The sequence below is a fragment of the Paralichthys olivaceus genome, chromosome 14 (assembly GCF_024713975.1).
Source record: "Paralichthys olivaceus isolate ysfri-2021 chromosome 14, ASM2471397v2, whole genome shotgun sequence".
NCBI lineage: Eukaryota > Metazoa > Chordata > Actinopteri > Pleuronectiformes > Paralichthyidae > Paralichthys > Paralichthys olivaceus.
In genome coordinates, this window is record NC_091106.1 from 12,654,410 (window position 1) to 12,679,930 (window position 25,521).

Consider the following 25,521-nt stretch of genomic DNA (forward strand, 5'->3'; position numbering starts at 1 on the left):
GACCCACATTTACTAGTAAAGCAAATAAAATAAACCAGTGTCTCCATCTTCCTTCACTTTCTCTGCCAAGGTTAACAGCAATATCTCCCCCCATATACATGAATCTGTTTGCACATATAACACTGTTTGGAAAGATCGCTGGCCTCTGCTCTGGCAAAGCAATGCATGGCCGAGAGGACATTTTAATTAAGATCTGCATTTATTGTTGCAAGACACTGGAAATAAACTTCCTCTGAGATGCAAGAATTTGGCACAGCTCACATTTGTGACATCCAAGAGGCATAGGCTCTCCAAACCCTAAATCTAAATCTAGTCTTTACAGTCAAGAAGAAACAGTCACCTTATGTTATTCATTTAGAAATGGCTACTGTTGAGGCTTCCAAACATGTCTCAGGTCTCATTTAAAACGAGTCACTACATAATACATTCCCTTCGGTGATTTTAAATCCTTATCATCAGAAGTTTTTCATGATTCTTGAAATTGTTTTAGTTTACTTTACCCCAAAAAAGCCCTTTATAATTAAATACTTTATATTTACATCGAGGGGGTCCTCTCTATGGAGGCTGCCATGTTTTTAACAGTAGTCCAGACTGGACAAACTAAACAACTTTTGAGTTTTTATGACAACTGAGGCTACCACAGGTTCTCTGTCATGTTTGGAAGGGGAGGGTGAGGTGAGGGGTATTCAGCTGCAACATGCAATTTCACCTCTAGATGTCACTAAATTCTACACACTGTACCTTTAAGCCCTTGTTGTGTGGCTTTTATGTATTTGCTGATTGTGAATGTCCCCTTTCTCATGCCTATTTTGTATAAGAGATGGGAAATCTCAATGAGACTGGCTGATCAAATGAAGATTAAACAAAAAGAAAAGAAAAGAAAATTTGAGCAGGTCGTTTTCTAACCAGTGGTTTGATCCCAGTCTCCGCATGACGAAGTGTCCTTGGGCAAGATACTGAACCCCATGTTGCTCCTGACGGCTGTGATGACAGTGTGAGTGATGCGTAACAGAAAAGGTGCTTCACGTGGATGCAGTGTATGAAAGTGTGTGTGAAAGGGTGAATGGTAAAACTATACTGTAAAGAGCTTGGAGCGATCATCAAGACTCTGTATTAATACACATGTATCATTTTACTTCACAGAGGAGTAGTGGTGCTGAGATTTGGATTGTCTTGATGGATAATTAAGCCATCATGTGAGATCTGGCTGAAGTTCACAACAGATTGCAACATAAAAAAACTTCCCAAATTCTTTTCTCCATCCCCTTCGTCTTCTTGTTTGCCAAAACTGATTATGACTAAAACTATAACTGAAACTGAAAGTAATTTGCATGTCCAAATCTGGTGCAGCACATTTCCGTTGCACATTGTTCATTTGTATCTGCTCAGTCTCTGCTAAAATAACTGGTTCCGTGGCGCCACCTAGAGGCCGCGGGCTCCTGCGGCTGTTAAACCAGCAGAGGGCGCTGTTTAACAAACAGTGGATGTTGAGCTCGTGCAGCGCCTCCTCACGGCACCGGAAACTAGGACCGTGGCAGAGGAATGTGACATAAGCGGAGCCGGTGATGTTGTGTAACTGCACGGTTTGTAAGTAAACTGTCTCTTTGTCCCTCCGTTAAATGTCCCCAACTTCATCCACACGTCCCCGGCTGTCGTGTTAATGTGCACCCGGGTTTGGTGGAAGCGAAGCGGCTTCTCGCTAAAGACGAACAGCCGATGATGCTTCTCTCCCAGTTAGCTTAGTAGGCTAGCACAGCCACGTAAACAATGGACCCCTGTGAGAGAAATTAATATTCTTTTGTGAACTTAATTTGGATGTTATAGATGTCTATCTAACCGTGTCTTGGTGGGTATTCGTAGGTTAAAATAATTATTATAAATGTGATTTATACGCTCATCCATTCACGAATTAGCTTAATCTCGTAGCTATAAAGCAGGTATAACAGGTATTGGAGATGTTAACTGTAAATAACTAATTCTAATGCAGTTTACGTAAAGTCGTTGGGTGCAACACACATTACCTACGTCCAGTGATCACGACATATTGTATTTGCACACTGTCGGAGCACAGAGGAGACTTCCAGCGTTTGTTGACATGAGTTTGACCCAGTGACTGACTCTGATTTCAGCCGCATCAACATGCCTGTAAACGGTTCAGAGGAGCAGGTGCCCTCCTCTCTCTCCAGCCCGGCCAGTGCTGCTCTCACCCCGGGAGGAACCGAGGAGGATGGGGCTTCAGGAGGAGCCTCAGCTGTCTGCTCTCTCCCTGAAAACAGCCAGGGCTCCGAGGCTGCTGCTGCCTATCCTGCCAACACTGGACCTGGAGAGAGCAGTGGTGAGCTATGCAGTGCTTTGAAACTAAAGAGAGAACAGTGATAGGTTTAAGGACTTATCGTTATGACACAGTCATGACATGTAATGCACTGTTGTCTTTGGTTTACTGTTCATAGCCGGCAAGAAGTCTGGGGCCTTGTTGCAGATCGACCGACAGCGTATCCAAGCAGCGTTTGCCAGCTCTGGAGCAGATGAACTCCAGGGCCTTGGTGTGGCCGTGTATGACCAGGATGTCCTGGAGCAAGGTGTCCTGCAGCAAGTGGATGAGGCGATACAGGAGGCCAGTCAGGCTGCTGCCAAAGCAGAGGCTGAGAAGGAGTACCAGTCTGTGCTTGATGATGTCAGGTGAAGGAAAATAACTGCAATAAAAAGGCCTGTAAATGATAGATCATACTGATTGTAGCAGTGGTACATGAATAACAATGAGTCAGTTTCTCCAAGAACTACAGAAGCATATTGACCTCATCAGAATCTTTTTTATACAATCATTTACCAGAGATGACTTTAAAGTTCTCACAACATATGCTCATACATGATAAATAACCTCTGTCTATTTATGGTGTATGTTTCAGGTCCGTTACAACATCTCTCAAACAAATCAACAAGATCATTGAGCAGCTGTCTCCCTATGCTGCTTCCAGCAAAGATATCAGTCGTAAGATTGAGTCTGTCAAACGACAGAAAGAGAATAAGGTAAAATAAGTACGACAAACAGTTCAAATAACAGTAAACAATTTATATTATAATGTATAAACATGATATTGATGGTGACTGTAATGATGATGAAAACACAATTTAATTCAGGAGAAACAGCTGAAGAAAGTCAGAGCCAAACAGAAGCGACTTCAGGCCATTCTGGGAGGAGACGACACACTAAGGGTTGAAGCTGAGTTTTTCGAAGAGGATGATGAAGAGGAAGGTGAGTTGTTCTGTTTTTGTTTTTTTTACCTGTGATTTCTTGTTTCCTCACTTACCAACTGAGTTACTTTTACTGTTGCATTTGAAAACAAATAAATCCATTGTAAGAGTCCAACTGAACTGTAGTACAACAAACCATTCTGAGCAGCTGTCAATAGACATTTAAGTTTCTCTGAAAGTTCAATTCATAAACCTGCATTTATGTGTGTTGTAACAGAAGCTGGGCCGTCCACACTGGGCAGCATGCTCATGCCTGCTCAGGAGACTGAATGGGAAGAGCTTATCCGGACAGGTCACATGACTCCATTTGGAACCAGAATCCCTCAGAAAGAGGTCAAGAAGGAGCCCCGGAAGGTGATGCTTGCTGAGAACTCTGCCTTTGACCAGTACTTGACAGACCAAGCCAAGTTAGCTACTGAGAGGAGGAGAGTTCCTCTCCTAAAGAAGAAGAGGAACTCTGGACTCATCCCTGACAAGGAGGCCAAGGTCAAAACCAAGAGAACTATTACCTCTAAGGATAAAAAACTAAAGAAGCGCATGAAAAAGCTCCAGATAGCTGCTCTGAAGGTCCATCCTAAAGCTCGGCCAAAGACTGAGCTTCAACTCCCCAAACCACAGAGGAAGCATCGCACAGAGGGAGAGGAGAGTGAAAGTGATGGTTCTGAGTACCTGCCCTCTGATGAACTCATGGATCCTGACCAAGAGGAAAGAGAAGCCATGGAGGAGGGCTATGGGGAAGATGATGATGATGACTATCAATTGAAACCGTACAAGAGAAAAACTGAAGGGAGAGGGAGGAAGAAAGCAAAGAAAAAAGAGGATAGTGAGGAAGAATACTGTCCTGAGAGTTCAGATGAAGAGGTGGATGTGAAGGGTAAACAGAACAAATGTAAGGACGATGGAGATGTGGAGTACTACAGACAGCGAATAAGGTATGATCTCCCTCTTGCTTCTTTGAACTTTGAGTTACTTTTAACTTTCACTTTAAAATAAATTAAGCAACTTTATATATTTATTTACAGTTTCTAAACAGCAGATTTCCACTTGCAGTTACGTTTGGCTGCAAAAATGCAAAAAGTTTCATCTGTGAGTCTTCTAAAGAGAATGCCTGTAAATGACATGCTCAACCAACCAGATTGAGCATTTAACTTTGTGTCACATTTGTAATGGCAGTGGTGCAAATGTGCTATTGTTATTCCCTTTGGTTGCTGAGACGAGCAGTTGTTTTCTGCTGGCTCCGTAGTGCAGAAGGAGAGATAATCCCAGATGAGATTGGCAGCTGTTTCTTGACTAAGCAAATTCACTCCCTGCTCTTCTCTCTCTGCTCTCACACTGGCCTAATTATCCTCCTGCACATGGTTTTATACACTCACTCACTCTGTTGCTCAAATTAATGGAAGAGCTGCCCTAATGAGATTTCATATTTATAGCTGCCAAATAAATTGTGTTGGCATGTGTCCTTTTTCTACACTACAGTGATTGAATGTCAATTCAACTGCATAGGCACGGCATGGATGGTGAGGCGAGCTTATATGAGGAATGATATTATTAGAGCGGGTGGTATTTGTAGTTGGGTGGGGGGGCGGAGCGGGGGCAGAAAAGTGTAATTAACTGAACCAATGCTTAGTCTTGACTTAATTAGAGAGTGTGGTCTCCCAGGCCCAGCTAAAGGACCAGATTCGTGGCAGGGTGACAGGACCAGGCCCAAATGAAGATGGATTCTTATCCTCTGCACCTCACACCTTTCTGGGGAACTCGCACTACTAATTGTCTGTATCAATCTTCATTTGCTGCGCGACGACTGTGCCTCTAACTGCCCTCTCTCCTGCACTATTAAAACTGTTCTCCTTTACATTTCCCTTTTAGCTGTTGATGTTCCACCGCTCAAGGGAAAAACCGAACCCACATCTCAAAACATTTGCTGTCCATACACCTGTGTATGCAACTTCTAAAATAAATCAGTGAGCGCAGTCGGTGCAAATGGAACATCCATCCATTCACTGTACTTGCTTACCGTGTTTAGGGTTGCATCTAACTGGATCTATCCCAGTGTGCTTAGGGCATCAGGGTACTTTATAAATTGGATATATCGCTAGTGTGTCACATGTATTCTATCTACACAGAAAAAAATCCAACATGAAACAGACATCACTTGAAAAATCTCACTTTGAGTTTAGGTTTCACGAACCAAAACAGTTGTCTTGTTACTCTTCATTTTAAGATTAAGTAGGTCTAAGTTCTTGATCTTCTATTGCAACAGTTTACCTGTGTTTTCCAATTCATATTAAACCGCCAAGAAAATAGAGAAATTGTTTAAACTAATTAAATGATCTTTAATCATTGTGCCAATAGGAGATGGAAGCGGCAACGTCTTCGAGAAAGGGAAGAGAAGAGGGAAAGAGGCGAGGAGCTCACAGACGACAGCGATGCAGAGTTTGATGAAGGCTTCAAAGTGCCTGGTTTCCTCTGGAAAAAACTTTACAAGTAAGTTTGAATTAAGAGAGTAACTCTGGGATCACTTGTATGTTAGCTTAGCTGATAGACTTTTTCCTATCCAAAAAACACAAATTAAAATTTTCATTAGAACACTATGGATATTGACCTTGTCTTGTCAAAGCTCCACATTTGTCACAATTCATCCCAACGTGCACTTTTCCTGACTGGGCTATGGTAATAATACAAATCTAATACAATGTTGGTTCCTGTCTGAAATTTCTTTTTGGTGTACAAGCCATAACTATAGACTTGTCCATATGTGTATATCGCATTTTAAGGTACCAGCAGACAGGTGTGCGGTGGATGTGGGAACTCCACTGTCAGCAGGCAGGTGGCATCCTAGGAGACGAGATGGGATTGGGTAAAACCATCCAGGTCATCTGCTTTCTGGCTGGACTGAGCTACAGTAAACTGAGGACCAGAGGATCCAACTACAGGTGCACACACGCAAAACAAACTGTGGCCAGAGACTGTGTGTCTGTATGGTATGAATATTTGATTAGGGGGATATCTGCTTGAGAGTGTTCATCTGAATTATTAAACATGTTTCAATTATCAGACTCTTCACTTTCTTACTGCAGGCATCAGAGAAAACACAGACACTCTGTAGGTGTGTATGTGTTAGAGCAGAGTCAGTGTCCTTATGAACACTTAAAGTGAATTTTGGATAAAGTGGGAGGGAGTAGAGCAGGTGTGGCACAACAACACAACTGTGGAAAACCATGAGGCAGTGATTTGGTTTTTACTGCACAAACGACACTCATGCACTTAAGGAGGTGGAGCTTCAGTGATGGTCAATACTCTGTCTACTATAGACGCCCACAAATTGATTGCTTGCAAACTCAATTATGGCCCAGTATCAATAGCTTCCACCAGGCAGAGGTTCATACAAGCCCATTAGTGTCTCTTTGCGTGTGCATATGTTTGTGTTTGTTTGACAAAGCTCTTGTAAATCTTCACAGAGGAGCTGAGCGTGTGGCCGTGCACCTTCTTTGATTCATTTGTTAGGCACAGAGAATGAGTGGAGCAGCAGAGGTTAAGTTTGTTATAGGACAGTCAGTTTCCTCTATTTTTATGTCAGAACGCATCAAATATTGTAAATACACATCAAGCACTCCTACATACAAGGGAAAAGCCTTGATTTAAAAAAATATATATTTTGTATAGAAATGACAACTGTCATTTACTAAAATAAATCCTGCATTGTCTTGTTTACGCATCTTAATCACAGGTTTGGAATTAAACATGTCTCTGCTGTGTGTTTGGTTGTAGGTATGTTGGCCTGGGTCCCACCGTCATTGTGTGCCCAGCTACAGTCATGCACCAGTGGGTGAAGGAGTTTCACACCTGGTGGCCTGCTTTCAGGGTGGCCGTTCTACATGAAACTGGCTCCTTCACCAGCAACAAGGTAGATGACTGTTTGTGCATGTTGGCTTTTCATATTTATAATTCATAATTTCTTTCCTCTGGGGGGCACTAGAGGTCTGTTTATGCAATATTACCTCCTAACCTCCTCTTCCCCTCTCTGCTGAAAAAAAATCTACATTGACAGAGATACTCCAGTCCAGGATACTAGAGATGGTTATGAATTGCACTGATGAAAACCTGTACTGATGAGGTTTGTGTCTCATGTTTTTTTTTTGTTGCAGGAAAGACTCATTCCAGAGATAGCATCCTGTCACGGTATCTTGATAACCTCATATTCAGCTGTGAGGAATTTGCAAGACATCCTGCAGCGATACGATTGGCACTACATTATACTGGACGAGGGTCACAAGATCAGAAATCCAAATGCTGGCGTTACCATAGCCAGCAAACAGGTATCGTTCACTTGCATTCATTGACACACACAGTTTGACTGCAGCACCTCAAAGTTCCAGTCAGTAGTAGTGACTGTTGCTTTGGAATACATGTAATATAGGCAATTGAGAAATGACTGCAACATAAATGTGCTAGATCATCACATTATATTTCAGGAATACTGTATATAATAAACATTTTCTCTTCTCTCTAGTTTCGTACTCCCCACAGGTTCATCCTGTCAGGCTCCCCCATGCAGAACAATTTAAAGGAGCTGTGGTCTCTGTTTGACTTTGTATTTCCTGGTAAACTGGGGACATTACCTGTGTTCATGGAACAGTTCTCTGTGCCAATCACCATGGGTGGATACAGCAACGCCTCACCTGTACAGGTACTGGAACACACAAATGCACAATTAGGATTTGCTCCTTAACTGCGTATCATTGTTTTTTTTTTAACTATGAAGGATAGAGGTATAATGAGGACTATCACCCCATATGAGATTTGAAGCATATTTTAGACAATAAAACTAAAGGAGTAACTTAAGACCATCCATAAGAGTGTTGTTGTGATTTATCTTGTTTTTGGGAGTGTGCAAATTAATTTAATATGACAATTTTCATTAAAAGTTATTAGGAAAGTTTTTAAAGTAACAGTCGCTTTATAAATAGAACAAAAAACTGCATGGTTTATTTCTGCTGCGGTCCAAAGTGAATAGAAAGTTGAGAACAGGCCCAGGGATAGCATACATACAAGACGTAATCAATTAATCCAGAAACCCTATAAAAACTAACTGTAGCATAGGGAGGGAGTAATGAAGGGGTAAAGTGTCACTTGATAACAGTATTCATGCACATTCACATGCACACAGTTTTGGGAGAGCTGGATGGAAGCAGGTCAGAAGGAGTGATGGAGGAACAAGAGAGCCATTAAGTGCAGGGCAGGATAATGTAGGTCCATGCAAAGGAACTTCAGTACATCCCCAGTGTGTGCGAGGGAGGGAGAGGCTAAAGTGGAGAGCCAGTGAGCTAAATTGTAGCCCTTTGTCATTAGTGTTCAATCGTTAATAACCCACTGACTGTATGGATTTAATTATTTAAGCCGGCTATTGATGCTTCTTCCGCTGTCGATAATAAAAACCTTTACTAATTATTAATGTTATTAAATGGTCAGAGAGGGCTAAGCTCTGCTGCCTTATCCTCCCCTCGAAAATTCTCAGAGCAGCCTGGGCTGATGTTCTGCTCGATGTATGTACGAGGAGATGCATGTAAAAATGTGTTGTTTCGGGTGGGGCTGCATGAGCATGTGTGTGGGATCAATTACTGAAGCATGCATCTGCACCCCCATGTGAATCCACTCAGCAGCTTGTGTGGGGATACCTGGATCATCTGCTGCCCTCCTCTTCTTCCGTTCCCCTCTAACCTCCACTGAGCCCTAAACCCCATCGCCTTATTGTCCCCTCCAGCATTATTGAGCCTCTTTGATCCCTCTGTGGACCCCCAGTGAGTTAATGTTTCAAATCCTAACTGGACTTTAGCACTGACTCTGGATGAGGTGTAGCAGGCCATTTGCAGAGGAGTCCAAGCGTGGGGTGGGGCCGGGTGTTTCTAAAGCTCCCCTTCTGTTTGCAATGGAGCTGGCCTGTAGCACTGATGAAAGAGGAGGGCTCTGTCCCTGGAGACCAACAGCACTCTGATCAATGTTTAATGGCTCAAACTGCTGAGAGGGACAGCCTTAAGGGAGGTGATGATAGAGGGCGGAAGAGGGGCTAAACGACAATCATGCCTCAAGAAACATGCACACTGACAGGTGTGAGTGCTCGATTGTTTGACACACTGAACTGAATGCTGCTTTTGTTTGTCTGTGCTAAATCTGGTGCTGATTTTCAGGTCCAGACGGCGTTCAAGTGTGCATGTGTGCTGAGGGACACCATCAATCCTTACCTTCTCAGAAGGATGAAGGCGGACGTCAAGGATAACCTCTCTTTACCTGACAAAAATGAACAGGTATTCATCATAAGCTTAAAGACATTTGACCCTTTATTGAACAGCCTCTAATGTCTGGATCTTTTAACTGGGGAGGTGTTTATCTGATTGGATGTGACTTTATGTGCCATGTCTAAGGAGTATTTGATGAATGTTCATGGCCCTTGTCAGGTGAAGCCAGCTAATAAAGTCCCGGTAAAGTAAAAGGAGCAGGTATTCATTAAGGTGGCTGGTCTCTGGTCTGTCCTCGTGGCTGACGCTGGTTGACTCCTCAGTCCACTTCAGCTCATTAAGTCAGTCCCAGAGGAGAGCAGTGGCTCCAAAAAACACATTGCTTCCCTCTAATTTCTCTTCTCGCAAGCTGCACTTCATCAAGGGGCTTTAAAACGGATGCTCACCTCTCATTACACACTCTTACACTTTGGTGTGTGTGTGTGTGTGTGTATGTGTGTGTATGTGCGTGCATGCATTAGGTTCTGTTTTGCAGATTAACAGAAGATCAGCGGCAGGTGTATCAGAGCTTTTTGGATTCCAAAGAGGTCTACCAGATACTTAACGGGGACATGCAGGTAAGCCAATTTGAGACAAACAGATTCACTGCGTTCAACCAACAATACATTACAAAGACAGGGAGTGCAAAACTCTGAGTCAAGAAGACTTCCGTATTTTCCTTTTACATTTCTCTCCCACTAACTGATGATTTGTAATTCACTCAAAGGCATTTGTGTCTATTTTTACTCTCACTGTTACACTTCAAGAAGCTCCGGCTTGAAAAAAAATTCGCCACGTTAATTTTGTTTAGCTACTAATAACATGACTTTAGTATTCTTTAAGATGCTCTCTTTAAGGAGGTTGTGCAGTTTGTCTTCTCACATTAGCCAGACCCTGGAGAGAGAGACTTGACCATTTATCACCACTGACCAAATGGATGCGGTTGGAGAGCAAGGAGTCACCACAGCAGATTGCACACACACACACACACACACACACACACACACACACACACACACACACACACTCTTGCAGTCATATTCAGTGGTCACTCTCAGTCCATTAACCACCATTACTAATGCAGTGACCGTTGGGCCTTCATCAAGAAACTAAGCCTTTATTGTCAGTAAATAAATTATGTAACTCCTTCCTGTACACTAAAGTAAATTAGTTTATTTGTTTAAAGGTGCAACACTGTAAAATGAGGTCAAATCTAAACAATAATTGTTCCTGTTGCCACCTGTCACCAGTTTTGTGTTGGTGGAAGAACAAGTCTAATTAAGATGCTTTTTTCCTTTTCCTGTTTTTGTGCTCTTTAGGTATTTTCAGGTTTGATAGCGCTACGTAAGATCTGTAACCACCCTGACCTTTTCTCGGGCGGCCCCCGGATACTGAGGGGAATCCCTGAGGATCAGCTCACTGAGGAGGAACACTTTGGCTTTTGGAAACGCTCAGGCAAGCTGATAGTGGTGGAGTCACTGCTGCGTCTCTGGTTCAAACAGAACCACAGAGTCCTGCTCTTCACTCAGTCTAGACAGGTCAGAAAAAACTGCTCCGATTCACCTTTCGATCCCCTCGCAATATACACATCTATATTTAGATCTGTTTGTATTGATCACATCAAGACATGTCATTCCTTCTCTACTTCCTATTAATTTAACATTATTATTATTAGACATAAAATTATTATGTTTGTGTGTTTGTCTACGTGTTTGTGCGTGTGTGGGTGAGTTACGGAGTGAGAGAGGCCCCAGCTGTTGCAGTCAATACCAATGAGATTATACCTCTGAGGGAACCTGACACCATCCCTGTCGGTATCTCTGTCCATGTAATATTAATCTGCTCTAATCCTTTTAGAGATAATCCAAACCTCAGGCCCTCTTTCCCATCTCTCTGTTCCTCTCTTATGCTCACACAGTCTCATCTGTCTTGTTTATGTCTTCCTTCTTCCCCAGATGTTAGCCATCTTGGAGATGTTTGTGAGGGAGAATAACTACACCTACCTGAAAATGGACGGCACTACCCCAATAGCTTCCCGTCAGCCGCTCATCGCTCGCTACAACGAGGTAAGGATTAGTCATCCCTAATGGCTCTGAGTGTTTCCCATGAAAATCCCATCCTGAGGGAGAAAAAGGCTCCATGGAACCCTCCTCACCCTGAGGTGGAAACACTAATTGATGACAATCTGTTGTTCAAAATTAACCGTCCTTTCTCAGTATTGGAATACAGATCTGGGGAAATATTACAAAGCATTTTTATAATGCATTTAAATCTTTGAAAGTCAGATTGTAATATTACTAAAATAATAAACTGATCAAACATTCACATTTACCTACAGTGTTACTGTCAAGTCAAATACATATCTAGAATTAAATGCAAAAAGCTAAGTTTTTCTTTTCTGTAGAGGAGAAAGTAAGCAAAAGCCAAGATTATATTTAAATGTTAGATTTTATTTAGCTATGTTTTTATTTGAGAGAACACAGTACTGTCCTCATTTTTTGACATTACACACATTTTAAAGTTAATAATTTACTAATGAAATGTATTTTTATGATTTGACCCCAAAGTAAATATCAGAGTGACTATTAAACTCTTGACTTAATGTCCATTTATCACAGACATTTTTTCCCTTTTATTTCTTTCAGGACAAATCCATTTTTATCTTCTTGTTGACGACTAAAGTCGGAGGTCTGGGAGTCAATCTGACTGGAGCCAACAGAGTCATCATCTATGACCCAGACTGGAACCCCAGTACTGACACTCAGGTAAAGAGAAGCACACACACATACATACAAACGCTTTCAATAATTCAAATAAAACATAAAACTTCATTATTTCTCTTGATTTTTTTGTTCTTGGAGTTATTTTTTCATTGGGGAGCCAGGTTTTCCTTATTATAGTTTCCCCCTTCTCACTACGCCTTTCTACCATAATCATTTATTTCTTGTATTGTGTTTGTAGGCCCGGGAAAGAGCATGGAGGATTGGCCAGAAGCAGCAAGTGACAATCTACAGACTTCTGACTGCAGGGACCATTGAGGAGAAAATCTACCACAGGTCAGGCACCAGTGTTTTCAAGTTTGGGTTTAGACACTTCTGTGCACTAGTTACTAAATCAAAGAGCTTAATTAGAATGGCAGTCAGCATTTAAATTCGATGAGATCAGGATTTTTATTACGATGTTGGAATTGATCGCACTCATTAATATTAGTCTCCTCAACTCATCCATGAATTATTTACAAAATAATTCTCTTATAAAATGTTAAAAAAGTGGTAAAAAAAAATCCTGGATCCAGATTTGGCACCAAAATGTAATGGGTTCTTTCCTGACCCGTACTGAATCCTTCCACCAAGTTTGGTGGTAAACTGTCCACTAGTTTGTGTGTAATGCTGCCAACTAAATAACTGACATGAAAACACATTAACAGACAAGCAAAAACAGACAAAAACATAACCTCTCTGGTGTTGGTATGAATAAAAGAAAAGAAATAAATCCCGCCCTGGCTTTTTTTTTGTTTACTCTCACCCAGTCGTCCATCTTAGTTTTCTTTCTATTGACTTCACACATTCACGAGTATTGGTAACAATATTCATTGACTTGACTAATTGCTTGCATCACTGCCGTATTACTACTTGCACTATATCCCAGTTCTCAGTAATTGAAAAGCTTTCCAGCATCATTAAATGGCCAATCCAGGACTTCTAAAGCATTGCTCTGTTTGGTCTGTGTCTGTAAAGTGCTTTCAAAAAGCGAGTAGGAAGAACTGCAGGGATTCTATTTTGATGTCTACAGTTGTGCGGTTAACTAATTTTCTCATCCATCAGACAAATTACTCTGTGGTGGCAGATCGGGGTTTGCCTGCTGAGGTAAAATGGCAAATTATACACAAGTATCTAATTCTGTGTTTTATCTGTTGTGATTCAGGCAAATCTTCAAACAGTTTCTGACCAATCGTGTTCTGAAGGACCCCAAACAGAGACGGTTCTTTAAGTCCAATGACGTCTACGAGCTCTTCACTCTGTCTGACCCTGATGGAGCTCAGGGCACAGAGACAAGTGCCCTATTTGCAGGTATGTAGATTTTTATTTTTGTGTGTTGAAACATTTAATTGTCGTTTTATTAAACTACACTGATCAGATAATTCCAAACCATCATTAATGGGATCAAAGCTCATTTTATAGTTATGATTCTTATCCGAGGCTTCATGGATTCATCTTTGTTTTGACCCTCAAACAGGTACAGGCTCTGATGTCAAGGCACCTAAGAAACCCGAGAGACCAAGGCCATTGCACACGTTAAACCACAGCAGCCAAACTCATAAACACTCCTCAGCAAACCAGAAGGAAACCAGTGCAGACAGCAGACACTCCTCATCAAACATTCCTGCATTAAGGGACGGAAATACCGCTCTGTGCAGACAAAACTCTCAGGGTAAAATAAATGTCTTGACGGACACCAGCCAATATGGCGTGGATGTAAAGCCAAATCTTTCAACTGATATGCAACATAGAGAACAAAATAACAGACACTGTGAAGCAGCCCAACCAGCCATCAAAAACTCAACCAGCTCCCACCAACACGGACACAGAGACTCTGCCCTGACGAGCCCACAGAAACACAGGGAAAAGAGAAAGCACTGTGACTCCGCTGACTCGGACAAACATAAGCATAAACACAAGAAACGCAAACACTCCACAGGCGCTCGGTTCGAAGGCCAACGAATCTCGCACTTGGTGAAGAAAAAGACTTTTAAAAAAGAGGAGAATGAAGACGAGCCGGAGGACCAGAAGAAATCAGACGATTATGTCTTGGCAAAGCTCTTCAGGAAATCTGGTAGGTGTTTTTGTGCACCATTCTGCCATTTCTCACAGTTTGTTAATAAGTGTCACTAACCATTACGGGTCTTTTCTATCTGCTTTGCTTCAGGTATCCACAGTGTGATGCAGCATGACACCATCATGGAGGCATCCAACCCTGACTATGTTCTCGTCGAGGCAGAAGCCAACAGGGTGGCCAAAGATGCCCTGAAAGCCCTGAAGGTTTCTCGCCAGCAGTGCCGACTACCCTATAACAGACCCCCTCCTCCCCCTGCAAGGTACACAGCCACTCACACACGGGGCCTGTTTACAGCTTCACTAATCTCACATGAACCATGTCTCAGTTTTTCTCTGGTTTGTTCACTCAGGAAACGGTTTGGTCAAAAGAAGAATTCTCTCCTGGTTGAACCTCCCGCTCAATCCGTCACTACTCCAAGCAAATGCAAGGTAACAGCAGCGTTATTGTTAAATATGCACAGTATTGTTCCGACTGTTATTTAGCATTTGTGATTCCATGTTGTGTGCATTTTTCTGCTTTCTTCATTTAGGATGCTGCTGTTGTAAAGAAGTCTGTGTCAAAGAAGCCTGGTTCAGGGGCTCATTTCAGCGGGGAGGGGGCAGAGAGTGATCCAAACTCCGCCCCGCTCTCCTCCTCCTCCCTGCTGGCCAACATGAGAGTCCGTAATCACCTCAGCGTGCCCTCCAGCCAAAGAGACGAAGCAGAGGAAGAAGAGGAGGGCTCTGGAGCTCCGGCGACGAGCTCCCCCCCAGCTCCGTCCACTGAGCATGACGAGCTGCTTGTGGATGTGCGTAACTTCGTGGCCTTCCAGGCGAACGTGGACGGTCAGGCCACCACCCAGGAGGTGCTGGAGTATTTCAAACCGAGACTGACCAAGGAGCAGGCGCCTGTCTTTAGAGAGCTGCTCAGGAGCATATGCGACTTCCAGAGGACCTCGGGTCAGGGAGGCATCTGGAGACTGAAGCAGCACTTTCAATGAGGATAGACTCAACTGTGACTCCAAACACAAGCCTACAGTGTATTTTTTAATTAATGTCTTTAAAAATGCAAAAATCTAAACTGAGGATAATATCGTATTAGAGGTTGAACAATATGGGGGGAGCCATTTCACAGCACAATGATAAACTAATCTGATAAACTGAATAAAGTGATAACTGAAGGGAAAGTCAGTTTGAATGTCTAATTTATTTCTGCTGCAGTTTGAGTTTTGTTGTTAAACTCTTTTGTTTCTGTTCATTTTTGCGTGTCCCTGCTTATACTTGAATTCTCTTGTTTTGTATTTAAATCTGCATCAATTTTTAAAATTTGTACCTCAACAACCTCATATGTCCAGTTTTCCAATGTGCCACTGTAAAATGTTGTGTAGTAAACAGAAGTGTAGTGTGCCACTTTGTACATATGACCAAATCACCACAGGTTTTGTAATGATTGACTTTTCTTAAATCATTTACAGGATGGGAACTTTGTATTTTACAACTCGTTGTTACCTGTTATTTAGCTGCTATGTTTTACATTTATAAAACATATCAAATTAAAACAATGTGTTGTCCTGGATATGTTGTGTGCTATACTACTCTGTGGCTGCTGGCATGTTCCTGTTAAGTTATTTGAATTGTGCACATAGATTCAAATAAAGAAAGACATTGAATTGTATAATGTATAATATATAAAGTAAATGCTTAGCCTTTAAATAGAGGTAACCTAGCTGAACATGAACAGTTTTGGACCTATTTTTCCAGTTTGTGTTAAATTTCATTTACCATAAGAAATATGACTAAATTATTCTCATTTTTCTAGAGAAATAATTTCAGTTTTACTGAAGCATAGAAAAGTAACTTAACTAACTGTCATGAGAAAATGGGACAAGAATCTGGAAACGAAAAAGTTGTACAGTGTGTAACCAGCACAGATGAGTGTTACTTCATTTAGTGGTAGTCATCAGAGGCTGGAGAGGAGAAGGCGCTGACAGGAGGCGCGCACACACACACACACACACTCCAGCCCTGCTCTCTTTTCAGAGTTGTCTAGACCAAATATTGGGATAAAGTTATCAACCGTTATTTGATTTCAATTTTCTCCACGCACCTCACCGAGGTCATAATAACAACTTTATTTTCAGTGGTGCATAAATTAATTACGCGCATTTAATAACTAAAATATCATTATATTCCCCCTTTAATAACATAAACGCTGCACGCCAGGGAAAGCCTTAATAGCGCGGGGCCCTGTAACTGGCCATTATCCGCCTGTAATGATATTACAGAACCAATTACGCGCCATTAGAAGGGATTTTCTGCACTTTATGTGGTTTAGTCCAATCCCGCACTCCTCTTCTAAATTTCAGCTGCTTCTCGAAGCCTCATTTTGCCTCCACCTCAGAGACGCATGGCGTCTGCGCTCTCTCGTCCCAGATGCGCTTTAAAACTAATTGAAAGGGTCCCGCAGCAGATCATTTATCTGAGGAAGCGTAATAAATCGCAGGACCCCTTGCTGTGAACAAAATCAAAAATTTGGCCTTGTGAGTGTTCAACATGCGCAGCCCCTTGTAAAGTGGACCCCCTAACACACCCTGACGAGCAATTAACCCGCCCGACAGTCAATCTAAAACCCAAAAGCAGTCATCCTCCTTTTTTTAATATATGAAAGAACCAAATAAAAAGTGCAGCGGGTATGTGCGCATGTTTATGGTTAGGGAATAGGCCTGACTCTGGAATAACAATCACTGGTGATGAATTTTTTTGGCACCATGAGCAGAGCTGCCGTTTGCCACCCTGGGTATAACTCCCCATCTCCCCTCTTCCTCTCTGTCTTCCTCTGACACACCGCACACAAACGCGCGCGCGCGCACACACCAGGAGTTGGGGTGACAGAGACAAAGCCCTGATAATCCGATTAGGACCAATTAGGCGTGAGATTCTGCGACACTAGCTGAAAGCCTTAACACTCTGCAGACAGTTATACAGTTATAGAGACATCTGGACACTCCCAGAGAGGTGTGTGTGTGTGTGTGTGTAAGTATGTGTGTGTGTGTGTAAGTGTGTTAGTCCGTGTGTGTGTGTGTGTGTGTGTGTGTGTGTGTGTGTGTGTGTGTGTGTGTGTAAGTGTGTAAGTGTGTAAGTGTGTTAGTCCGTGTGTGTGTTAGTCTGTGTGAGTGTGTAAGTGTGTTAGTCCGTGTGTGTGTGTGTGTATTAGTCTGTGTGTGGGGGTGTTAGTCTCTGTGTGTGTGTGTGTGTGTGTGTGTGTTAGTCTGTGTGTGTGTGGGGGTGTTAGTCTGTGTGTGTGTGTGTGTGTGTGTGTGTGTGTGTGGTTAGAGAAAGAGAGAGAGGGAGGGAGATGTGGACACTCCCAGACACAGAGTCAGAGAGTCAGAGGAAGTGCAGGAGCCACTTCTCTCCAGAGCGCGAACTCGTTCACATCAGTATCCTCAGTGCAGGTAGGATGCTCATCGCTCAGCATCAGCACCGCATCTTTCACAGTCCCGCACGGTGCCGCCTCTTTCACGGGACGATTCTTAAATATTTTCCGCCTCAGACGCGAGTCTGTGACAGCAGACCTGAGGCTTTTTTTGCGCTGAAACTTTTGTGTCTCTTCCAGGTTTAGTTTCGCAGCTCGGAGTCGCGCCAGGATGTTCTACTTCCACTGTCCGCCCCAGCTGGACGGAGAGTGCTGTCGCTCCAACACATGTAAGTTTTTTATTCTCTTTTGCGTTTTCACAACATCGTTTTTATTCGGTTTCTCCCTCAGTTCGCTCGTAAAGCCGGGGTCTGTAAAGTTGTGTAATGTTAAGCTTTGCGTAATTGCGCGCACAAAGTGTGTGTGGTGTTGTTGGAGGTCCAACAACAGGCCGAGCGCGATTTCTTTCCTTCTTTAATTCCATGTAATTATCTTTAATGAATAGCGAGAATAACACAGACTTTTAAAAGCAAAACTTTGGCAATTTAAGGCAAAGACAAATTAAACGATTTCCAAATCCACAGTCAATGGTCGTCTTACTTTTGAACGTGAATTTTCCGTCTTTGAAATACAACTTAAAACTAATGGTTGGATCTTTCATTGATCTTTTGTAAACATCTGTGTCATTTTTCTTTCCCACAAACTGTGGGAATAAAGGGTTAAGTGTTTTTTGCCTCTGCTGTCAATCTGCTGCCTGTTTGGGTGAAAAGCGCTGGTGCTTTGGCCCCAGGGCAGAGGGGGCGTTTTGTCCCGGGCACAGATGTTGGGTGTCATGGCTCTTAGTCCGTCATGGTTCCCCTCAGACCCCCAACATCACAGTTTCGTTTAATGGAAATGGAAAATGTGCCAGAGAATAAATTTCCCATCATTCAGCCAACATTGTTACCGGCATCTCTATTTTTTTAAAGGCATGAATCCAAGGTTGTTTTTGTATCTATAGGACATTATCCTGGATTACCTAATTTAAACAAAAACATAGAATCATAAACCTTATTTAATCAAAAGAGCAAATTCTCCCTCATTAACTTTTTCTTTTCTTTTTTTTTTTCACAGTGAATTCCAGCGGTTTTGGGAACCACGCCCCGGCTGATTTTGATGATGGATTTCTTCGTAGAAAACAGCGCAGAAACAGAACAACATTCACTTTGCAACAGGTAAAATATTCACCAAAAAATACAGGGAACAAGAAACTTCGCTAAGAGTCAAATACGCACGAAGCACAAGCTGCTCTGGACTGGAAGTAAAACAAGTGGCAAACTACAGATTCTAGTTAAATAAGACCTTTAAAAACAGTTTGAAAATATTAGGGAGTTAAAGTAAATCACATTATTGCTTCACACGTATTTATAAAATATATAAGGTTAGGAAACCTTAAGAATTTAACACTGCTGCTTTGGAAGATCATGCGTGGGCATGACTGTAAAGTGAACTGTGTGTGTATAAGTAGGTCAATAATAAACCTGCATAATGTAACTATTATTTCTTAATAGTCTAATAATCCTTACAAAAGGTACATGCAAGCTTATGTTTTAACAGCATGGATCTGATGAGGATAAAAGGAAAGAAAGAAAGAAAGAGAGGGAGAAGGGAATCTAATATATATGCATATTCTAACTTTAAACATCATGCACCTAATAAGCATAAAAAGAAAAACAAAGAAAGAAATGAAGAAAGAAATGAAGAAAGAAATGAAGAAGGAAAGAAATAAAGAACAATTTGCCACATAGGGCTGAACAATTTAGTGTAAGAGAAAGAAAGAAAGAAGGAAGGAAGCTACCTTAAAAAGAATCAACTAACCAACCTATCAATCAACAATCAATAGAAAGTATATTTGTTGTGTTTTGCAGCTGGAGGCTCTGGAGGCTGTGTTCGCTCAGACCCACTACCCGGACGTGTTCACCCGAGAGGAGCTGGCCATGAAAATCAACCTGACCGAGGCCCGGGTGCAGGTAAGGCTGCAGCCGCCTCATGCGTCCTGGGCACTGGGCACGTTTGACCATTGCGAATGAGAAAGAGGGAGAGAGAAAGGGAGCGAGAGGCTAAATGAAGCCACTCTGTCATCCCGCCGATGCACTTTAATAACATCAACATAATGGTGAATATTAGATTAGCTTGATTAATCGGTCATTCATAATTAACCAGCGATAATGGTCCTCGCTAATTTGTCCGCGCGTCTCAAAGGTGGGGATACATCAGGCGTCCTTTCCACAGAAAGAGGGAGAAACCTGCAGAAACTCCTTTTTCTCCACGTGTCTGACTCTGACACACACACACACACACACACACACACACACACACACACACACACACACACACACACACTGTCACACACACACACTTTAAAACACATGCACCCTCAACAAAAAAAAGTAATAATAAAAAAATAAAAACCTCAAATTTGCCAATTTATTTTCCGCCTCTGCCCCCTGCACATGCGCTCTTATAAACTTGGCCATGCTGTAATTAAGTTATGTGTCCTGTATGTAATTTCCTGCATTCCAGATTTGCTTTTGGGTTTTTGTTGTGTGCGCAGATCTAATTGTAGGAAATATAATAGTTTGCCTTTTGTTCCCCAGGGTCATCTTACTATCGCTTAAACCCAATGGCAGGGTTGATAATGGAATCCTGCGCTGTAAATTAGGGATTGTAAACAAATTATTCCCCCTCCTAATCCGATTACCACATTCCTATTATTAAATCTGAACATGAATCCACGGCAGTATGCAGGGATATTAAACTTACATTATTATTAGAAAATAAATTTCCTTTCTGTTGTAGTGTTGCTGCCCCCCACCCTTTTTTTGTAAAGTGTCAATGGGCCTCCCCCGCATTAAGAGCACACCGCAAATTGAGATTAATGGAGCAATTATAGCCCATTCAGAGGCGGGTGTGTGCGTGTGGGGGGGTGCGACTTCTAGCTGGAAGGTGCAGGGGTGAGATAAGTCCATTGGTTGCATTGTTGTCCTGCCACCAAAATGTTGTCCTTTCTTTATGCCCCATGAATGCATGTGTTTTGTTTGGCTGTTGACATCATTTGTACCTCCCCATACAATGGCAGGGCTGCAGAGCACATGCACACCAACCTCCCATTCACACATCGTGATTAATGCCTGCTAGAACCAAGTCCTAATCGAATCTGATGTTGTCAAACAATCACTAAATAGGGAAATAAACGACTTCATCACGACCGCCTCTCTCTCGGGCAGCACAACTGTCAGTGGGAAGTCATTAAAATATGATAATGAAAAATTGCTCAATTAAATGTTGTTATAGGCGGTGACCTTCATTCGATTAAGACACCAGAACTTGGGCCATGTCTCCTCGGCTGTGAGGATGGTGAAGTTTTGGAGATAAGTCAGGGACTGTGGGAAAATTACAGCGCCTGGTGTGGGGCATTCAAACACCGCATTCAAACACTGCTTGATAAATACAATACAAAAAAAAAAGCAAATAGAGCATTTGTTTAATACATTTAGCTGTTTAGAAGATGGAATAAAATACAGAGATATATATGAATAGGTGTCCTTTAAGTTCTTTGTCTGTGATGTGCAAAAAAAAATATTCAAGAGAAATTAAAACAAGGAAAGTAAAAAAAACTGATTTTGATGGAAAATTTAATTCAATGAATGATATTAAAATGTGTCATAAAATGCAGCAGGATTCCAGATTTAATTTGTAATTCAAATTAATTGTTTTCTGCTTTCCTTTTTTTTATTAATACAGGTTTGGTTTCAGAATCGCAGAGCAAAGTGGAGAAAGACGGAGCGAGGGAGCTCAGACCCCGAAGGAGGGAAGGAGCAGATGAGTGAGGGCACTCCTCCGTCTCGCAGCATCAACTCTCAGTCCCCGGTGGACCAGAGCAGAAAACAGAAGGAGCCGCTGGAGATGCAGCAGAGGTGAGAGAAAAATAAATAGACAGAATGATGATTTGCTGTTATTGTTATGAAACATTATTTCCATTGGTCGGAGAAACAAATGTTGCTGTTTCAGATTTCCAGATTGGTGGATCTGATTGATGGAAATAAAAAATAAGTTTCTTCCATCCATAACTGCCGAAAAAATATCTGATAGCCTTATGGGTAATTTCTGAAGTTTACAGGATGTTCACTGATTTAGTCTTTCAGCTCTGCAGTGTGCAAAGTGTAGTTTGAGAAATAAAAATATTGTAGATATTTCTATAAATGTGTAATTTGTCAGTTTTACTTGTCACTAATTGGAAACAGTATGTCGGTTCTCTCCAGCATCAACAGGACAGTGGGTCCTGGTGGTCCCTTCTTTCCGTCTTGTATACCAGGCTCCCTGCTCAATTCTGCCACCTACGCCCAGGCGCTCTCTCAGGTCGCCACCCTCAAAGGTAAATATGATCCTCATTAAAGAGATGGTTTTAACAATGATGTAAAAAAAAATATGATTTTTTAGTAGCTCCGTCACAACTCCCACTTCTGCTGTTTTTCAGGTAACGGCCTGTGCTCCTGCTGTGTTTCTGACCCCATGGGTCTGTCCTTTCTGCCGCCCTATGGTTGTCAGGGCAACCGCACAGCCAGCGTGGCTGCCCTACGCATGAAGGCTCGGGAGCACTCGGAGGCCGTGCTGCAGTCCGCCAACCTGCTCAGTGCGACAACCGGGCCCAGTGCCGGCGTGGGAGTCCTGTCTGGGGTCGGCGTCAGCTCGGTCGGGGTGGCGAGGCCCTCGGTGGGCCCTGCCATTGAGGTGCCTGGCACCATTGGAAGAGTGGGAGACAGTGCAAGTCCCAGCCCGGCCTCCAAGGTCCCAGGCCTGGGCAGCAGTCCTGACAAACACCCTCAATGCTCCAAGGATCCACTGGAGAAGAAGTGAGGTGCTGGATGTAAACATGGATACTCTCAATCTGTGTGATCGTGTTATTTCTTCTTTACTCGACTCTACTCTGGTCGTACGAGCAACTAAGCACAACTACTGACTGACTCCAGAAACATGCGGGGAAAGACTTTGCTGATACAGTGTATGGATGCAAACAATGAATATTTATTTGACGGTAAATTATTATTGTTTGTGAGAAATGCTGAATACTTGGGGCCTTGTTGTCCCCATTAAAGCACAAGTGTGGTTTTGGATCTATATTTGTCTACATGCACTCTTGGACTCTATTTGATGGACATAACATAGATGCAACATGTGAAAAAGATCTATTTGATAATGTGAATTTAAGTAACCCTGATTCAGCTCCTCTTGTTTTCTTAAAGAGGACGGATACTTACAATGTGAATGTTAATGCATGTGATCTGTAAGTGTAGAGCTAATGGCAGGACAGTGAGGATTTTTGCAGGCAATATGATGTTTATTGCATCAGGTCGGTAACAGGCTCAAACAATCGTCTCTCATTTCTTTTTCTTTTTAAAGTGAAAGTGCACTTTAATATTAATCAGCCATTTCCAGTGTAAATGTGTACATGTGCCAGAATACAGTATGTCCACGTGTGAACCCCAGGCAGGCTGAAGCAGACTCTGTGACAGAGCGGCTCTGTTAGCACATCTGTAGCGCCAGCAGACAGGGAACACACCAGTCCTGTTGTGACATGTTCTTTAAAACAATTAAAGATGTAGTCGCTCATGTTCCTCTCCTGTTGCCTCTCGCTCCAGCCATCTGTTCTTATACATTATTTATCAGCCTCTCTTAAAGCTGGGAGGGGAGAGCAATCCTGACTCTTATTATTTATTTACTTTTAGGAACGCCGGCCCCCCTCTCTACCTTCTCTCCCTCTCTGAGCAGTTTTTAATAAACCCCATTAAACATGATATATGCTATTTATTAATATTGAATTTACATTTTTTAAAATATAATCTATCATCACCTCAGGGCTCCTCACACGGCAGTTCATCACAGGCAATACATTTCTTGATTCATTATTCCTAAATATCTCCTCTCACTACAATGACTCCTGAATAAAGGCTCAGCTGATCACACAGAGAATACTTAACCGCAGAGCACACAACCAGTAGTGGGGCTGATTCAATTTGTGTCCTTGAGGATCTTCGGGAAATTACTTTTGATAGTCAATAACACAATTAAGTAAACTACACAAACATTACCTTGAATAATTGATAAGAAATTATGTATTACCATGAAGTACTGGTTCAATAATTGATGAGGCAACACCCCGGTGACACAGAAGAGAGAGATAATGTCAGACGTCGTGCCAGGTTGTTCACAGAGGGCCGAGCGCTCGTCCTCATGTGTGCATGTTGTAAATATCCTGCAAATACTCCAATAAAGTGACGCTTTCACTGACTCCGAGTTGCCCACTTGTAACATTGGCACAAAATTGAACATGATTTTTATTGCATGAGAACACTACATTTCCCAATAAAACATGCGTGTGCACACACACACACACACACACACACACACACACACTATAATAAAAATGACACATTTACTGGCACTTTTTAGGCACGAAGGTCAAAACTGAGCCAAAATACAGTTTTTAAATCCAAACCTATTAAGGCCTATTTTTATATATTTGGTATCATAATAGTCTAGGCCTGTTATATAGCAGCTACTCTATCTATTCATGCCTCAAATAATATTACTAAAACAACCATGTCCTAATATAATGATTTCGCTCGTGTTAAGAGAACATGTTAAGCCCCGTGACATGGCATCTAATGATAACACAAAACAAATCAGCTCCTCTTCCTAGAACTGCACCAATATGGAGGACGGATTCCAGCCAACTCATACAAAAGATGTGAGAAACACATTCAATCTCGACACAATTGAATACAGCAGTTGTGGAATTTAATCATTAGCCAAAACAAAGGATGCTGAAGTTGTAATGACTCCGATCATCATTAAGTTCTACATGGCGCCCATAATTCACTGCTTTAATATTTCATAAACAAGTCAAGTTGGTGTTGACATTCAGCTGTGCATGTGGCATCATTGATAATTTTCTGTCACCTAAAAAAAGTCCTGAGGCGGTCTTGCGGAGCATTGTTATATCAAATTAGCTGGAGAGCGGCCAGAAAAGCAGACAAACATGGTGAATATGGGCAACAGCAGTTGAACTCTGTTCTTACAGTGCAGTTAATGGGCTTCTTTTGTTGCAGTAATGAAATATTTGCAGGGGATGTGGGGCAACGTGTCCTGAAACAGGGAGACGTGAAGCACATGCACTCATCTGCAGACAATGTACGGCACACAGAAAAACACAGTATGCTAAAGAAAGACCGGCACATATATATATAATTCTTTTGCTCGGCATGGGGTGCAGCACTTAAATTTTACAATTCAAGGTCCCGGCTCCCAAAGTCAGACTTTCAGTGCATTCAGGCCTCAACACCCCCCCCCCCCACACACAAACACACACACTACCGTATCATCTCTGCTTTTAATTCCTGAAGCAGACCTGATCAATAACTCAATCAATTAGAATCAATTAAGCTCATCTCTGAATGGAGATAATACAAACAAAGCATATCTTAATGCAACGAGTAATGTGCCTGTCTGCTGTCTGCCACATAACCACAGCCCCACTCCTCCTTACTCAGCACAACGAAGAGCATCCTCAGCGTTTGTTATTGAGCTCACGGTAAACATCAGTCGCTTCACAATGCAACTGTGCTGAAGCAAAGTTTCAGAGAGTTTCACTGTGCAAAAAAAAACAACCTCAAGATATGTTGAAAATCAAAATTTCTGCTCAGGCCACATGAATGTGATGGTGGGTTCT

General features: G+C 42.2%; 2 protein-coding genes across 4 annotated transcripts; both read left to right on the forward strand.

Moving 5' to 3' along the window:
- Positions 1 to 1,478: 1,478 nt before the first annotated feature.
- On the forward strand, positions 1,479 to 15,897 carry ercc6 (excision repair cross-complementation group 6). Its single transcript, XM_020096682.2, has 22 exons — positions 1,479 to 1,587; positions 2,130 to 2,335; positions 2,451 to 2,679; positions 2,907 to 3,027; positions 3,139 to 3,253; positions 3,470 to 4,184; positions 5,605 to 5,736; positions 6,027 to 6,185; positions 7,021 to 7,156; positions 7,398 to 7,568; positions 7,763 to 7,939; positions 9,438 to 9,554; positions 10,007 to 10,102; positions 10,844 to 11,062; positions 11,480 to 11,590; positions 12,170 to 12,289; positions 12,486 to 12,580; positions 13,449 to 13,594; positions 13,761 to 14,357; positions 14,451 to 14,619; positions 14,710 to 14,788; positions 14,890 to 15,897. Exons 2-22 carry the CDS (start codon positions 2,140 to 2,142, stop codon positions 15,337 to 15,339), a joined length of 4,350 nt encoding a protein of 1,449 aa, XP_019952241.2. The 5' UTR covers positions 1,479 to 1,587; positions 2,130 to 2,139; the 3' UTR covers positions 15,340 to 15,897.
- A 1,742-nt stretch (positions 15,898 to 17,639) lies between these two features.
- drgx (dorsal root ganglia homeobox) lies at positions 17,640 to 24,080 on the forward strand. Of its 3 annotated transcripts, none has more exons than XM_069539070.1 (7): positions 17,640 to 17,793; positions 17,955 to 18,043; positions 18,867 to 18,967; positions 19,661 to 19,762; positions 21,537 to 21,709; positions 22,037 to 22,167; positions 22,270 to 24,080. In XM_069539070.1, the coding sequence occupies exons 2-7, from the start codon at positions 17,986 to 17,988 to the stop codon at positions 22,647 to 22,649; spliced, it is 945 nt and encodes a 314-aa protein (XP_069395171.1). In that variant the 5' UTR covers positions 17,640 to 17,793; positions 17,955 to 17,985; the 3' UTR covers positions 22,650 to 24,080. The 3 variants fall into 3 exon arrangements, with proteins under 3 accessions (XP_069395171.1, XP_069395172.1, XP_019945943.1); XM_069539071.1 differs by having other exon boundaries at positions 21,549 to 21,709; XM_020090384.2 differs by having other exon boundaries at positions 17,641 to 17,793; positions 22,055 to 22,167.
- The last annotated feature ends 1,441 nt before the right edge of the window (positions 24,081 to 25,521 follow it).

Bases quoted from the DNA above. Each gene is read 5' to 3' on its own strand.
- ercc6 (XM_020096682.2), top strand. From the start codon at position 2,140: ATGCCTGTAAACGGTTCAGAGGAGCAGGTGCCCTCCTCTCTCTCCAGC. The intron at 12,290-12,485 runs GTAAAGAGAAGC...TTGTGTTTGTAG, and splicing joins ACCCCAGTACTGACACTCAG to GCCCGGGAAAGAGCATGGAG. The intron at 12,581-13,448 runs GTCAGGCACCAG...GTTGTGATTCAG, and splicing joins GAGGAGAAAATCTACCACAG to GCAAATCTTCAAACAGTTTC.
- drgx (XM_069539070.1), top strand. From the start codon at position 17,986: ATGTTCTACTTCCACTGTCCGCCCCAGCTGGACGGAGAGTGCTGTCGC. The intron at 18,044-18,866 runs GTAAGTTTTTTA...TTTTTTTCACAG, and splicing joins GTGCTGTCGCTCCAACACAT to TGAATTCCAGCGGTTTTGGG. The intron at 18,968-19,660 runs GTAAAATATTCA...TGTGTTTTGCAG, and splicing joins CAACATTCACTTTGCAACAG to CTGGAGGCTCTGGAGGCTGT.